At 35.7% G+C, this 15,781-nt stretch overlaps 1 protein-coding gene across 1 annotated transcript in view; it reads right to left on the bottom strand.

The window, feature by feature from the left end:
• Positions 1-15,781, bottom strand: part of PSIP1 (PC4 and SFRS1 interacting protein 1) — a 67,009-nt gene that overhangs the window by 23,784 nt on the left and 27,444 nt on the right. Inside the window, exons 2-3 of the mRNA XM_023758908.1 lie at positions 12,272-12,348; positions 949-1,087 (exon numbers count right to left, since the gene is read on the bottom strand). Of these exons, the coding sequence (XP_023614676.1) occupies positions 949-1,087; positions 12,272-12,348 (216 nt within the window). The remainder of the gene's footprint in view (positions 1-948; positions 1,088-12,271; positions 12,349-15,781) is intronic.

The raw sequence follows: 15,781 nt of genomic DNA, 5'->3' as shown, positions 1-15,781 counted from the left end.
ATAATGATGGGAATCACTCATCTATTCTTAGTCATGCAACAAATATTTAGTGAAAACCTATTCTGCCCACAACATATAACAATGGGCATACAACTTCTTTGTTCATGGAGTTAATAGTCTATGGTAATAAAGTATAGAAGCAATTATGGTATGATATGATGAGTTTTTAACAAATATAAGTTTTGGATGATAATGAAAAGCACTTAGGATTATCTAATGAAGCCCTGGAGCATCAATGAATGATTTAAATGTTCCAGATAGAACAGCACCTGAAAAGCTTTCAAAGCGAAGAACAAGCATGGCACATGCAAAGAACCAAAAAAAATTTTTTAAATAGAGATTTAAAAGTAGAATATGAAAATTTTTCAGTTTATGGCTATCTCCTTCTTTAGGTTTACTTGTACTTTTCCTAGTGTTTACTATCTCAAGTCTAATATAAGTGAACAAAAACTCTGATCACATGAAAAACAGAATAAAAAGGAGGTTTAAGGCTAATCTTCTAGACACCAAAAACATCAAGTATAATTTGCATAGTGCTATAAGTACTTCTGTCACATATTTAATTTAACCCATCTGAGGATCATATTCTAATACACTTTTATGGATAAATTAAAATGAGTAAGAAAACACACACCCTTCAAATTATTAACCTAAATTTAAGAGAACAGTATATATGGCTTTATATTCAATGATGATATGTTAAACTCTCAATCAGACGGAGTTAAACTACAATATATCCCAGTTTCCTGAGATCTATTTAACCATACAGGTAATATTTTCATCAGTTCATCTAGATATTAAAGGTCAACATTCAACCTCACACATAAGAACAATTTAATCTGAAACTGACATGGTTCTTAAATCAATATTTTCCTACTGCTACAATAGTGAGTATTCCCCAAGACTGTATACATAATACTAAACTAAGTATCATGTAATATGACGCACCTGTTGACTTGAAAATTTCACTTTCGGATTGTTATCTATCTCCCATAAACCTTCATTAAAGCCTTTTCGTTTATTTGGTTTTCCATACTTTTCCTTATTTTCTGAGTAAGGAAATATATCCTTTGGGCCCAAAAAAGCACTAAAAAAAGGAGAGGGGGGGAAAAATATGAGTGCAAAGCAATCTCAAAATATGTTATTAAATAGCACTGCTATATGATGCAATTATCAAACTTAATCTAAAATGTATTAAAATCTTACATAAAGGGGTAGACAAATAATTATATTTAATTCTGAATACTTTTATTAAATTCAGTCATAAGCTCCTACATCCATAATCCTATTTATAAAACCAAGCAAGTTGGGGGGGGGAGTGAATGGAGATAGAAGATGGCATAAAGGGGATACATGGTGATGGAAAAAATTAAGTAACAAGCAAGTTGCACAATAATGAGAACACACTTAAGGGCATGGAACAGTACACTTTGAAAATTGTTAAAATGGGAAATTGTTATATATTGTACAATATAAAAATGCACAAAAATGAAACTGTGACATGACTGCATTAATAAATACATTTAAATGCACTCCAAATAAAAGTTTATTTTAAATTTGGTATATTACACAATTCATAAAACACCACCAACAGAATATATTACTATATGCACTTATGTTTTATATTTATACAAACAAATTTTTATAAAAAAGTGAGTATTAAGAATTTTACTTTTTCAATAAGGGAATCAAATGTTTTAAGTGGTTCATTGGTTCATTCATACACATGCACAACAGTCAATTCTTGTATTTGTGGTAACTATGTCATAAAGTTGTCACAAATACTGAATTAGTAAATACTGCACCACTGCTTCAGGAAAAATACAAGGTAGGTTCCTATGGGCCTCTGGTCACATTTTCATCAATAAACCAAAATACATAACCTGTTTTATGTGTGATTTTGTTGAAAGACATCTTATTTAATAAATATTGATAATTCATTAACATTCATCTCACAGCCAAGAGATTATATAACTTTCTCCATAAGGCACACCACAGCCTTCTTACACTTAGGAATACTAACAGCCCTTCAACACTACATTTGGGGGCCATTATAAATACCCAATGACCAACAAAAAGCACAAACATGCAAAAACCATGGCACTACGTAGACTGCAAAAGTATACTTGTTTATAGTATGAGAGCTTAAACAAAAAGGCAAAAGCACTGTCTTGTTTAGCCTCAGCTAGGAATGTGTGCATCAAATTACTCAGACTTTTTTGCCATTTTGCACACTGACATGACCGCGAAGGCACCACAAGTATAGATTTGGAATTACAAACTTTACAGAGGAGGTGAATTCAGAAATATGGAATCCGCCAATGAAGAGACTCTATTGTTTTTGTGGTGTATACAAACAGATATATTTACCCCTTATATCTTACTATGTCAGTCAGTTCTGTAGAAGTCTGTCAATTCTATAAAGGTAGATGCACACAAGTATGTATTAAGCTTTTGCTGGTATTTTATAGGTTTGACCAGATAAATTTATGTGGATTTTTCTTTTCTCAAAAAGGCAGTCCTTTGCTTGCATGACAATATGAGACCATAAAAATGACTTTGTAAGGCAATCTTAACAATGGGAAAAATTATAATTGTTCCATAATCTTTATTTTTTTAAAAAATACTTTTTATTGATTTCAGAGTGGAAGGGAGAGGGAAAGAGAGATAGAAACATCCATGATGAGAGAGAATCATGGATTGGCTGCCTCCTGCACGCCCCACACTGGGGATCGAGCCCACAACTCAGGTGTGTGCCCAGACCGGGAATTGAACCGTGACCTCCTGGTTTATAGGTATGACGCTCAACCACTGAGCCACACCGGCCATGCTTATAATCTTTAAATATTGTCAAAACTTTCAACACTATTACTGAGTGTCCAAGGAAATGGGGGGGAAAAAAAGAAAAAAGCAAAATACTTATTTAGTGCATTATAATTTAAAATATTAGAAACACTGATATTTAAACTTTCATTTCATCGTAAAATTTGTTAATAGTTTGAACAGCACTTGCTGCCTTCTGATCACATAACCTATGATATGGAGTGGGCATACTTTCTATGCTTTAGCAAACTGTAATACTCCTTTCTAAGTACGATCAGCCTCCAGCATGTTATCCTTGGCACTACCTTCAGTGATGTGAAATATCTTTAATGTTTTGGTTGGCACCACTTCCTCGGAGACCTTCATGTTATATACAGAAGGCTAAAAAATATTCACACTGTAAAAAGATTCTCGTATCATTAGCTATCAGTGAAATGTAAATCAAAACCACAATGAGGTACTACCTTCACACCCACATGGATAGCTCTAATAAAACAGATAGGTAAGAACAAGTCTCGGGAAAGATACGGAAAAAATGGAACCCTCATAGACTGCTGGTAGGAAGGTGTCAGCTGATTTTTTAAGTCTGATAATTCCTCAAAAGATTAAACATAAAATTACCCTTTAACCTAGGAATTCAACTCCTATAGGAATGCAAACATGTCCACGCAAAAACTTGTACACAAATGTTTATTGCAGTATTATTTATAATAGCCGAAAGAAACAATCCAGACATCTAGCAACTGATGAATGAATACGGTAGATCAATATAATGAAATATTTGCAATGAAAAGAAATGAAGTACTATCACATGCTATAATATAGATGATCCTTGAAAACACGCTAAATAAAAAATCCAGTCATGCCCTAGCCCAGTGGTCCACAAACCGCGGCTAGCGAGCCACATGCGGCTCTTTAGGCCCTTGAGTGTGGCTCTTCCACAAAATACCACGTGTGCACACGTACAGTGCGAAGTTGACTTAAAACTTTAAAGTTTATTAAGTTAATTTTAGGGAACGTTGTGGGGTGAAAGAAGATGTAGTGTCGAGGATTGAGAAAGGTATGTTGAGATGGTTTGGACATATAGATAGGATGAACAAAAGGAGATAGACAAACAAGTATACAAGACGAGTGTGGATGAGAGAGTTGGAAGGGGTCGACCTCAGCGAATGTACCTCAATCAGATTGAGGACGTTTTTAGGAAAGGCCAGCTTAGGAGTACCCTAATTAAGTTAATAACAATGTACCTACCTATATAGTTTAAGTTTAAAAAATTTGGCTCTCAAAAGAAATTTCAATCGTTATACTATTGATATTTGGCTCTATTGACTAACTGGGCGGGAAAAAAGAACTCTTGGGTCAAAGGATATGCTTAAGACAAAAAAACCATGGTGAATGAAAAAAGAATCCTCCCATGTGCTCACCACGAAAAAGAAATAATAATTATGGGATATGATGGAAGTATTAGCTAACACGATGGTGGTAATCATATTGCAATATATAAATGTATCAAGTTAACACACCTCAAATTTAGGCAATATATGTCAATTACACTTTAATAAAAAACACTTAACAACAAAGACTCCTGGGTGGGAGGGAGGGGATGTAATCACAAAGGTTTGGTGAATAGGACCCAGATTAGCTTTTAGAAAGCCATTGCTGGTCCCCAAAGGCACAACCTTATGTGGCTGTGGGTGATTCATCCCTCAAAACACTCAAGTGACAAACAAATCTCAAAGAAAACATATCAAAACATTAACAGGGTTAGGGGTTGTCGCTAAAAAATAAGTAAAAATGCTTCTTTTGTAGAGAACTCTTTTATGTTGTGAAAAAAATTTTTAACAATAAAAAAATATGCAGTAATTCAAACCAAGTAACCCACCAAATTCCCAAACTGAAGGAAACCTTAGGGCAGGGGTCCTCAAACTACGGCCCGCGGGCCACATGCAAATACAAATACTGTATTTTTTCCCGTTTTGTTTTTTTACTTCAAAATAAGATATGTGCAGTGTGCATAGGAATTTGTTCATAGTTTTTTTTTAAAACTATAGTCCAGCCCTCCAACGGTCTGAGGGACAGTGAACTGGCCCCCTGTTTAAAAAGTTTGAGGACCCCTGCCTTAGGGGATCACAACAGCAGAGCCTCATCTCTTCACAATGTTCCTTAGAAAGGTTTCAGAGTTTCCTTTATCCACTATAGTTTTCCAAACATCTACTAATACTGACGCCATATCCCAATACATAAAAAAGAACTCAGACTTCAAATATCAATGTCAAAGCCCATAAAAACCAAGGCTAATGTAAAATATCCCAAGAAAATAACAAATCACTAACTACAGTACTAATTTTATAATTCTGAAGGAACTTAAATCCTTCAAGTGCTTTGTTACATGGCATACTTCTAAAGGCCATAAATGTTTTTCTGTATATTCATTTTTACAGATCGTAAGTACATAGAAAAAGCAGCTATTTCTCTAAATTCACTTTTTTGTAAACAATGTGTATACCCACAAGTAAACATATATTCCTCACAAAAGCTGTTACCACACCTAGAACTCTTCCTTTAAGACAAACCATAAGTCGAGTATAAAACATGGGAAAGCTTATCAGAGCTAAAGATATCACATTCAAAACTGCTAAATATTACTAAATAGAAAGTTCTATTTTTTAAAATTCTAACTTGCTGTTTCTTTTTTAATTAAATCATAAAATCTGACACATACTGTTTTATAACTAGGTTTTGTATTTTACAACAGCATTCAACAGACAACTGAATATACATCTATTATGTGCCATGAACCTGCTGTTATAGAGATGAATAAACAGCTCCTCTCCTCTTTACTTGGTATTAGGCTTACGCCAAACTATACAAATCCCACACCAACACATGCAGCTTTGGCTAGAGTACAGAAGCTGTACAGAAAAACAAATGAAGAAAATAAAATCCTATTCTGTGATTCATTCCTTTATTCCTTTCTCGTGGACAGGTTATAAGAAAAACTGGGACACTACCTCATATTCACTTTCCCTCCTAAAACTATAGATTAGGCATGTTTTAAAACAGCCTGCATCCAACCTATTTGTATTAAAAAAGAGAGAAAAGAGCAGTAAGAAGATAAAAGTAGCAAAAACACCATCTTCATTTAAATTTTCTAGACTTTAGAGAAATAGATAGACCTAGGTGAGAGTATTTCCTCAATTAGCAATGGTGGTAATTAGTCAGCAAAACTCAGACTGCATGTCAAACAATTTAATAACACTGCAAGTATTAGTCTTTGAAAAATAATATGCAACATTATTTTAATTAAGAGCTGACATTTAGTGTTTAATACATGCAATCACCATTCCAAGCATTTTTTATTTATCATTATTTTTTAATCACCACCTGAGGATATTTTTTCCATGGATTTTTAGAGAGTGGAAGAAAGGGGGAGAAGAACAAGAAGAAGAGGGTGGGGGAGAGAGACAGACATCATTGATTGGTTGCCTCCCGCCCCTGACCGGGGCTGGGATCAAACCTGCAACCCAGTTATGAGGCCTTGACTGGGAAATGAACCCTTCACTCTACAGGCCGACACTCTAACCACTGAACAAAACCAGCCAGGGTGTTCCAATAATTTTCCACGTAATATCATATTTGCACCCCAAAATTGTCCCCATTTTACAAATGATAAAAGGACACAAGGTTAAGTAATCTGCCCAAGGTCATATATTATACAGCAGGTTAAATGGCAGTCAAGATTTAAAGATCTAATTGGCTTAAACACTATATAAATGTTGGTTAATGGATAGCAAATTCATAATCAACAAGTGATTTTATCTAGGACATAGAGCTTGCAATCTATCACCAAATATTTATTTAACTACTATGCTCCAGGTACATAAGTGATGACAAACAATAAAAATATGTTCCGTACTCTCCATGCTCTTCACTTGTGGGTGAAGCAAAAAGAAAAAAATTCGATCGTCATTGCAATAAAGAAAATAAGCCTAAAAAGGAAGATTTGAGCTAAGATCCAGACTTTAAAAATCTGAAGGCATTTTCCAACAAAGGGAAAACAAGCAAGAAGGACCTGAGACACCCTGACCAGTTTGGCTCATACTGAGAGGTCCCGGGTTCGATTCTGGTACAGGGCATGTGCCTTGGTTGTGGGCACATCCCCAGTGCGGGGTGTGCAGGAGGCAGCTGATCGATGTTTCTCTCTATCCCTCTCCCTTCTGTAAAAAGTCAATAAAATATATATTTAAAAAAAAAAGGAAGGACCTGAGACAAAATAAAGTATATTTATGTAACAGTGAAAAACATGTGATGAGGTTGGAGAGGTAATAAGCATAGGTAATAATTCATATAGGGTTTCATAAACTGCATTTGTAGACAAAATTTGCATGTTTTATTGGTTGATAACATTTGTAAGGGAACCATTGAAGGTTTATAGACAGGAAAATGACATGCTCCGACAGGGATGTACCTAGTAAAGATCACTTGGACTATACATGAAGAGTAGAAACTAAGACCAAGGTAGGGTTAGGAAACTATTTACAAGAGTAATTTGTGGCACAGACTTGAGTTGTAGCAGAGGATATGGAGAAGAGTGGGCAGATCAGGACGCACTTTAAAGGAAAAGAACAAGACCTGCTGACTATACGTGGGAAGGGGAAAAACTATAATATGTAATCAAGGAAAACACCAAGACTTTTGGCTCCAGAAAAGCATTGGGTCCATGTCAGTCTCATTTACTAAGAATCGGTTTTGCCGAAACCGGTTTGGCTCAGTGGATAGAGCGTCGGCCTGTGGACTGAAGGGCCCCAGGTTCGATTCCGGTCAAGGGCATGTACCTGGGTTGCGGGCACATCCCCGGTAGGAGATGTGCAAGAGGCAGCTGATCGATGTTTCTCTCTCATCGATGTTTCTAACTCTCTATCTCTCTCCCTTCCTCTCTGTAAAAAAAATCAATAAAATATATTTAAAAAAAAAAAAAAAGAAAAGAAACTCTTAAAAAAAAAAAGAATCCATTTTAAAGTTGTTAGTTTTAAGATATTTAGTATATGGTCAGAGTTGGTATACACTTATTGTTGTCTAATATTCAAAACTTGATTGGATGAATTTACTGTAAATGTCATAAAACACTAAGAAAATTCAGACATTTTCACAAAAAAGTTATAAAATGATTCTGCTCTAAATTCATAATAAAAGCATCTTAATTTATACAAATGTAAAAAGCCTCATTGTTAAATGTTAGAGAGGTATGATCATTCGTCATCTAAATTTAATGTAAGAATGAACTATGTATTCTATAAAACAATGAGGATATATATAAAAGTTATGAATAAACACAGTTTTACTAAATTGCCATTTTATCTTCTATGTTCCTCCTTTCCCATCTCCCTAACTACAGGCCATTAGAATAAACTCCTGTTTATGCAAAATCCAAATTGAAAGGTTCAAATAACCACCCTCCCAACTTTGCGAGATGGGGGGTAGGCAAATCACCAGAGATCTAGTTTCTAAAATCTAACCTGAGGTACTAAAAGTCACCAAACTGACAGATACAGCAGCATGGCCTTTCCAAAGATAAACAGTATACTTATAAGAACACTGAGGCACAAAACATTACCAGTGCATTTTGAAATGAAATGTATTATCATTAGCTTAATTTTAAAATTACATTGCAATTCCTCCAACATATTCAAATTTCTTAAATATTAGTAATTCATTGTCTACATCAAGGGTGGGGAACCTTATTTCTGCCAAGAGTCATACAAAATTATCAACTTAAAAATTATGTGGCTATGAAAAATGTCCCAGATATACTGAATTTTGAGTCCCGCCTACAACTGCCTTAGTAGGGCCAAACCAAATGATACTGAAGACCAGATAGTCCCCACCCCTGGCCTACATTAACCAAACTATGCTTATTAAAGTTTAGTAGCCCTAACCGGTTTGGCTCAGTGGATAGATAGAGCGTCGGCCTGCGGACTGAAAGGTCCCAGGTTCGATTCCGGTCAAGGGCATGTACCTTGGTTGTAGGCACATCCCCAGTAGGAGGTGTGCAGGGGGCAGCTGATCGATGTTTCTCTCTCATCAATGTTTCTAACTCTCTATCCTTCTCCCTTCCTCTCTATAAAAAAATCGATAAAATTTAAAAAAAAGTTTAGTAGTTGTTTCGTGTAGTTTGATTTAAAGTTTAATGTAAAAATTTTCATTTTTAAATGTTGGTAAAGGTATGATCACTTTTCATTTAAATTTAACATAAGAATGAACTATGTGTTCTATGAAACTATAATGATATATATAAAACTATAAAATCTGTTCCATTTCAGAAAAATTAAAGAATTCTAAAGTTGTAAAACTAAAAAATTCTACAAAATGTCTATTCCCATTATTCTAATAGTATTTCCAAACTTCACATACATCAAAATCATCTAGAAGGGCCCAGCCAGTGTTACTCAGTGGTTGGGCATCCATCCATGCACCAGGAGGTCCCTGGTTCCATTCCAGGTCACGCCCAGGTTGTAGGCTCGATCCCCAGTAGGGGTGTGCAGGAGGCAGCCGATCAGTGATTCACTCTCATCCTGTTTCTATCCCTCTTTCCCTCTCCCTTCCTCTCTCTGAAACCAACAAAAACATATTTTTTTTTAAATCATCTAGAAGTCTTGTTAGACAGACTGCTGGGCCCCATACCTCAGTTTCTGATTCAGTAGGTAAAGGTGGGGCCCAAGAATTTGCATGTCAACTAAAGTTCCCATGTGATGTTGGTGCAGCTTGACCTGGTACCACACTTTAAAAACCCTGTTCTAATAAACAGTATGCAAATATTTCATTAAAAGATACCTTTCCTGCCAGTGTGGCTCAGAAGGTTGAACATTGACCTATGAACCAGGAGATCATAGCTCAATTCCCAGTCAGGGCACATGCCCGGGTTTAAAAAAAAAAAGAAGATACTTTCCCCTAATACATTCGTGGAACAGTTTTTAAATGGTATACTATCCCATGGAATCAGAAATTCATCATCTCTTACAAAATTAAGTATTTATATATAGGATATACCTAAACTCAACTCAAAATAATTATGTTGAAGGCCAATCAAATTCTATACTCAAAACTATAAATAAATAAATAAATAAATAAATAAATAAATAAATAAATAAATAAAAGGGTGTCCCAAAATTCACACAAGAAGTAATTTTGATAGAAAACACAGGTTTATAATTAAAAATTGTAAATTTTTTATTGATTCATGAAGTATACAGTATAGGGTTATGTATGGAATAGCACATCGGGTAAATGGCCTCCACGGCTTTGCTGGCACATACGCAAAGCCGTGGTCTTCACTGGTCTTCATTGTTCCTGCTCCTGGGCCATAATTGGTACTTGGTAATGCTTATCAAATTGAAGGGATTGAAATCAAAGGGCAACAGATATTAGAATCTGATTCAATAAACCAAGTAAAATTAGGCTTTTATTTTTTGTTGTAATGCTCACGCAAAATTCAATCTTCAAATCTTGCGTGAATTTTGGGACACCCTTTATACATACACACACACACACACACACACACACACACACAGCATTTAAGATCCTTATCGTTGAAAATATTACATATGTCCTCTTTTTTTCCCCCCATTGACCTCTTCTAGCCATTCCCTGCCCTGGCCTTTACCACACTACTGTCTTTGTCAAAACTATATTTTAAAGAAAATAATTATGTGGCATTGTATGATACCATGAATATGAAACGTCCAGATTTGGCAAATCTAAACAGACAGTCTAGGGTTGGGGAGGGAATGGAGAATGAACACTAATAGTTATGGAAGTAAGTATACTAAAATCCACTGATTTATACTCTTTAAACAAGTAAAATTTACGACACAAATTACATCTCAATAAAGCTGTAAAAAGAAATTATAGAAAAGTTCATATAGTAGCTAAGCAACATTAAAGCAAATGTTGCCATTGTAGACTCTTAGGAATACATAATTCTAATTAGAATATCAATACTTTTGTTTCTCCTTCTCCCAAGTAAGCAAGTATATGTTACCAAAATTATGGCAAATTCTAAACTTCAGGTTCAAAATCAATGAGATTATATATAACTAGTGGCCTGGTGCACAAAATTCGTGCACATTAAAAGGGAATTAGAGGAAATATTTTAATATTGCTATTTGCCCTTTCTCTATAATAGAAGTGTTAGAGATGAAAGAAAATTAGTAAAATGTATATGAAAATCTCCCTCCTGTCAGAGTCTGGGGCACACCAAGGGACCCAGAGTCAAGTCTCTGCCCACCTGTGCCCACCTCAAAATCACGAGAGACCCAGACCCGGCTGGCCCCACCCCAGTCAAGCCCCATAGGGCGGAGGGCCTGGCCTCAGCTCCACCAGCCCCAGAGCGAGGGCCCGAGGCGAGGGCGTGACAACCATTTGCATATTAGCTCTTTATTATATAGGATATTTGTAAGGCCATTAAATTAAAGGTATACAGGATATTATTTTCCAAAATTAATGAGATAGCCCTTAGAGTAATCTAATGTACCTAGAAGTAACAGTTCAATATTCAGTTGTAATTTTAAAAATTAATTTGTTTCAGCAAATCAGGTTCTCTGCCCACTTATGCACCAGAGGCAACAGAACAGTCACAGTGTTTCTCAGGACCATGTAAATACACACAGAGAGAACTATCTAGATCTCTTCTTCTCACCTTTCCCACTGTATACTGTTTGTATGGCTAATATAACAAAGCCAGATTGTCTTTCTAAAAAGCACTTATACTAGCCCAGCTGGTGTTGCTCAGTGGTTGTGCCTTGACCCAGGAAACCAACAGTGGTTCCATTACAAGTCAGGGCACATGTCTGGGTTGCAGGCTTGATCCCCAGAAGGGGGTGTGCAGGAGGCAGCTGATTGATGTTTCTCTCTCATCAGTGTTTCTATCCCTCTCCTTTCCTCTCTGTAAAAATCAGTAAGAACGTACTTTTTTTAAAAAAGCACTTATACTAAATATGAATGCGAAATGCTTATTTTAATCCTATACCAGTATTAATCATAAGGGCTATCTCATTAATTTTGGAAAATAATATCCTGCAAACCTTTAATTTAATGGCCTTACAAATATCCTATATAATAAAGAGCTAATATTCAAATTGTAAATCTTCACTTACATACTTTCATCCATCAGTCGTTCTTCTAGTTGCTGAGATCCATATATAGCTTTCTTTTATGATTAAGGAAACATTTCTTCCAAAGGAAGTTAAAACCTACAGTGTCTAATTTTTCTACCCTAAAAATAAATTTTAAAAGGGACACTTGAAGACTTTTTCCAAAGTTCAAAGATGATTTTAAATTTTCTATTCCTTTTCTATTTTCCCTTTAGATTAATCACTACTTGCTTTTCATTTTATGTCCAATGACCCTGCTAAATTAACTTTGATTTGCCTTTAGAGCTAAAAGGACTTACGTCTCGTGAGTACCAAAGAAAAAAATGGGTAGTTTGTTTGTTGGTGGTTTTACAGCTCCATCAGGAACTTCATCTACCTAAAAGAAAGAGCAGAAAAATTAAAATATTTTAAATCATACATGCTTCAACACAACAGAATAAACTGGAAACAAAACATCAAAACAGATCTGATATAATGTGAACCAGTTCTACTGGTCCATAATCCCTTATCCCTAGTTTTGAAACCCAAGAAGCTCTAAAAACCAAGATATTTCTAAAACTTCATTCGGTGGTAAAACCTTATCTGATAGGGAAGCTAGTCCATCATTTCTTTTTGTCCACCTAGTATTTCTACAGATGCTCCTCTGAAGAAATATTGTGCTAGATTATCATGTGCCATCAGAGACCCTAATCAGGAACAAAATATATGGTATATAGGTACCATCATTACCTTTCTAAAATCCCCAAATTCTGAATTTTTAAACTTATCTGACCCTAAGCATTTTAGATAGTGGAGTATAAACCTGTTCAAAAATCCTAAATTATATTTTTACAGGAAGGCTATACAAATATTGAAGTAATGTAAAATAGACGGTAACAAAAGCTTATAGTAGTGTTTCTCAAAGTCTGAAACATATTCTGAAAAGGTCTTATACCTACATGGCTGAATCACATGAAGTTACTTGTTCTTTATTTCTCTTTCAATCCTGTTATCTCTAACATATCTATGGTACTATCGCTTATTAATAAAGGAAAGCAGATCTCAGAGTTAAAGCCATCAGGCAGTAGTATCTAGCCAGAATTTTTAAAAATTTCTATTTTATTTCATTATTAATTTAAATTTAATAACATTTCCCCCCCTAATTTCAAAGACACTTTAATTTAAAAATCAATTCACTTTGTTAAGAAGAGAGCAGACCATCAAAGGACCTACTATGCTCTGCATGCATTATTACCATGTTGAAGAAAAGACAATTGGGATGATTTGACTGGCAGTCTGAAGGTTTCAGGCATCAATAGAATCATTATCACCCAACACTTTTAGGGGCTTGTCTCATCTATCTGATCAATAACTATTTTACCTGTCATTTCAACTTTATCAGAAAGCCCCAAGAATTGTGTAAATCCTTAGAGGCCTTAAGATAACGGATATTTGTCAAACCAGTTGATTTGCTTGTTTCAGCTAGCAAACAGCTTTAAAAGTCTGTAAAAAATGTCTAGTGCTTACAGAGTTTAATAAATGTTAGGCAATTTTTAAAAGTTGACTTTAGCCCTAACCGGTTTGGCTCAGTGGATAGAGCGTCGGCCTGCAGACTCAAGGGTCCCAGGTTCGATTCCGGTCAAGGGCATGTACCTTGGTTGCGGGCACATCCCCAGTGGGGAGTGTGCAGGAGGCAGCTGAATCAATGTTTCTCTCTCAATGATGTTTCTAACTCTCTATCCCTCTCCCTTCCTCTCTGTAAAAAAATCAATAAAATATATTAAAAAAAAAAAGTTGACTTTAGCCCAGGCCAGTTTGGCTCAGTGGATAGAGCGTCAGCCTGCAAAGTGAAGGGTCCCAGGTTCAATTCCAGTAAAGGCACATGCCCATGCCCAGGTTGTGGGCTCGATCCCCAGTGTGGGGTGTGCAAGATGCAATCGATCAATGATTCTCATCACTGATGTTTCTCTCTCTCTCCCTCCCTGAAATCAATAAAAATATATATATTTTTTAAAAGTTGATTTTAAAGATGATTAATACTGGTACAGGATTAAAAGAATGCGAAAGACATAAAAATTAATGAAATTTGGGATATGTAAACAGGAAATGTTAAGATCAAAATAGGAACAGATGGTTGTCACTGTCACTGCTGAGACCTTAAATACATCTAAACTCTAAAGCAGTGGTTCTCAACCTTCCTAATGCTGCGACCCTTTAATATAGTTCCTCATGTTGTGGAGACCCCAAATTTCATTGTTACAAATTGAACATAATTAAAGCATAGTGATTAATCACAAAAACAATATGCAATTATATGTGTTTTCTGGTGGTCTTAGGCAACCCCTGGGAAAGGGTCGTTTGACCCCCAAAGGGGTAGCGACCCACAGGTTGAGAACCGATGCTCTAAAGCAAAGACTTCTAATTTGTAAGACTGGAAAGAAGACAGAAAAAGGAATAGAATTCTTGGACATAATCAAAATTCATTCACTTCTAAGAACAAAAAGGAGAAAAGGAAATACAAATGAACCTGTTAAATATAGAACTTACTAAATAAAGGAAAATACTCTGGCCCTCCTAAGGCTAGTCTATTTTGCTTTTATCAGCAGTAACCTTACTCACCTAACATACTGAAGCATGTGGGGAGAACGATTTGGAAGAGTAAATAATTTTTAAAACATTTTCATTTGGCTTTTAACTGTATTATGGCATGGAAATCTGAAAATAAATGTATCCCATTACCTTAGATAACACCTCAAAATAAATAAATAAGGATGCTAAAACCATAAGAAAAGTATCTCAGAGGGGTCTTAAACCTGCCAAGTTTCCCTGCGCTCTATTTAAACATGAAATAAAGTGTTTTTTAAGTGCATTAGTATGCACTAAGTACTATGGTGATATAAAGTTCAGTTTACATCTATTGCCCTTAAGAAGCTTTCAATCTATTTGGAAGTTAAGATGTGCATGTAAGAGATGATCAGAAAGAGTGTCAAATATATAGACAAGAATTATGATTAAAGATTGTTCAAGTAAGATTCCCCTGAAAAGGTAATCTTCATAGACTGAGTGTGGGGGCGGGAGGGAGATTTTTCCAGATTGGGGAAAGAAATTGTAAACCTGAGTCTTAAAGAACTAGATGGGAAAAATCAAGAAATATTTTATATTTGCATCGCCCTCAATAACTCCATGATTCTCTGTAACCAACAGGTATGTTTCCTCCAGCTGCCATAATTTTAATTATCTTTAAGAAACAACAACCCTCAAAGAAGAGTGAATTAGTGGCAATTACAACCTTACACTATCACATTTATATTTAAGAATTTTTGACCTTACTAACCAACCGAATAGGCCTCAGCATTTTCTAGGTTCCATCATTACCTTAGAACCTGAGTCCTACCATAAACTAACAAAAATACCGCTTTTTCTCAAAATGACTTATTTAGACCATCTCAATTCCTAAATGTCACACTCACACACACCCACACCCTCCTGGTCCTTCACCTCCCGACCACTAGATGTGCACCCAGGGGTCTGGGTCAACGCCTCCTCTTGCCCCTATGAAACAAAGAGAAAAACCACTTCTTTAAGGTCGTCAGGCTAACTAACTTCATGAATAAAAACGTAAGCCGAAACCGGTTTGGCTCAGTGGATAGAGCGTCGGCCTGCGGACTGAAAGGTCCCAGGTTCGATTCCCGTCAAGGGCATGTACCTGGGTTGCGGGCACATCCCCAGTAGATGTGCAGGAGGCAGCTGATCGATGTTTCTCTCTCATCGATGTTTCTAACTCTCTATCTCTCTCCCTTCCTCTCTGTAGAAAAATCAATAAAATATAT

The sequence above is a fragment of the Myotis lucifugus genome, unplaced genomic scaffold (genome assembly GCF_000147115.1).
Source record: "Myotis lucifugus unplaced genomic scaffold, Myoluc2.0 scaffold_144, whole genome shotgun sequence".
Lineage (NCBI taxonomy): Eukaryota > Metazoa > Chordata > Mammalia > Chiroptera > Vespertilionidae > Myotis > Myotis lucifugus.
This window is presented reverse-complemented; position numbering and strand designations above follow the sequence as displayed.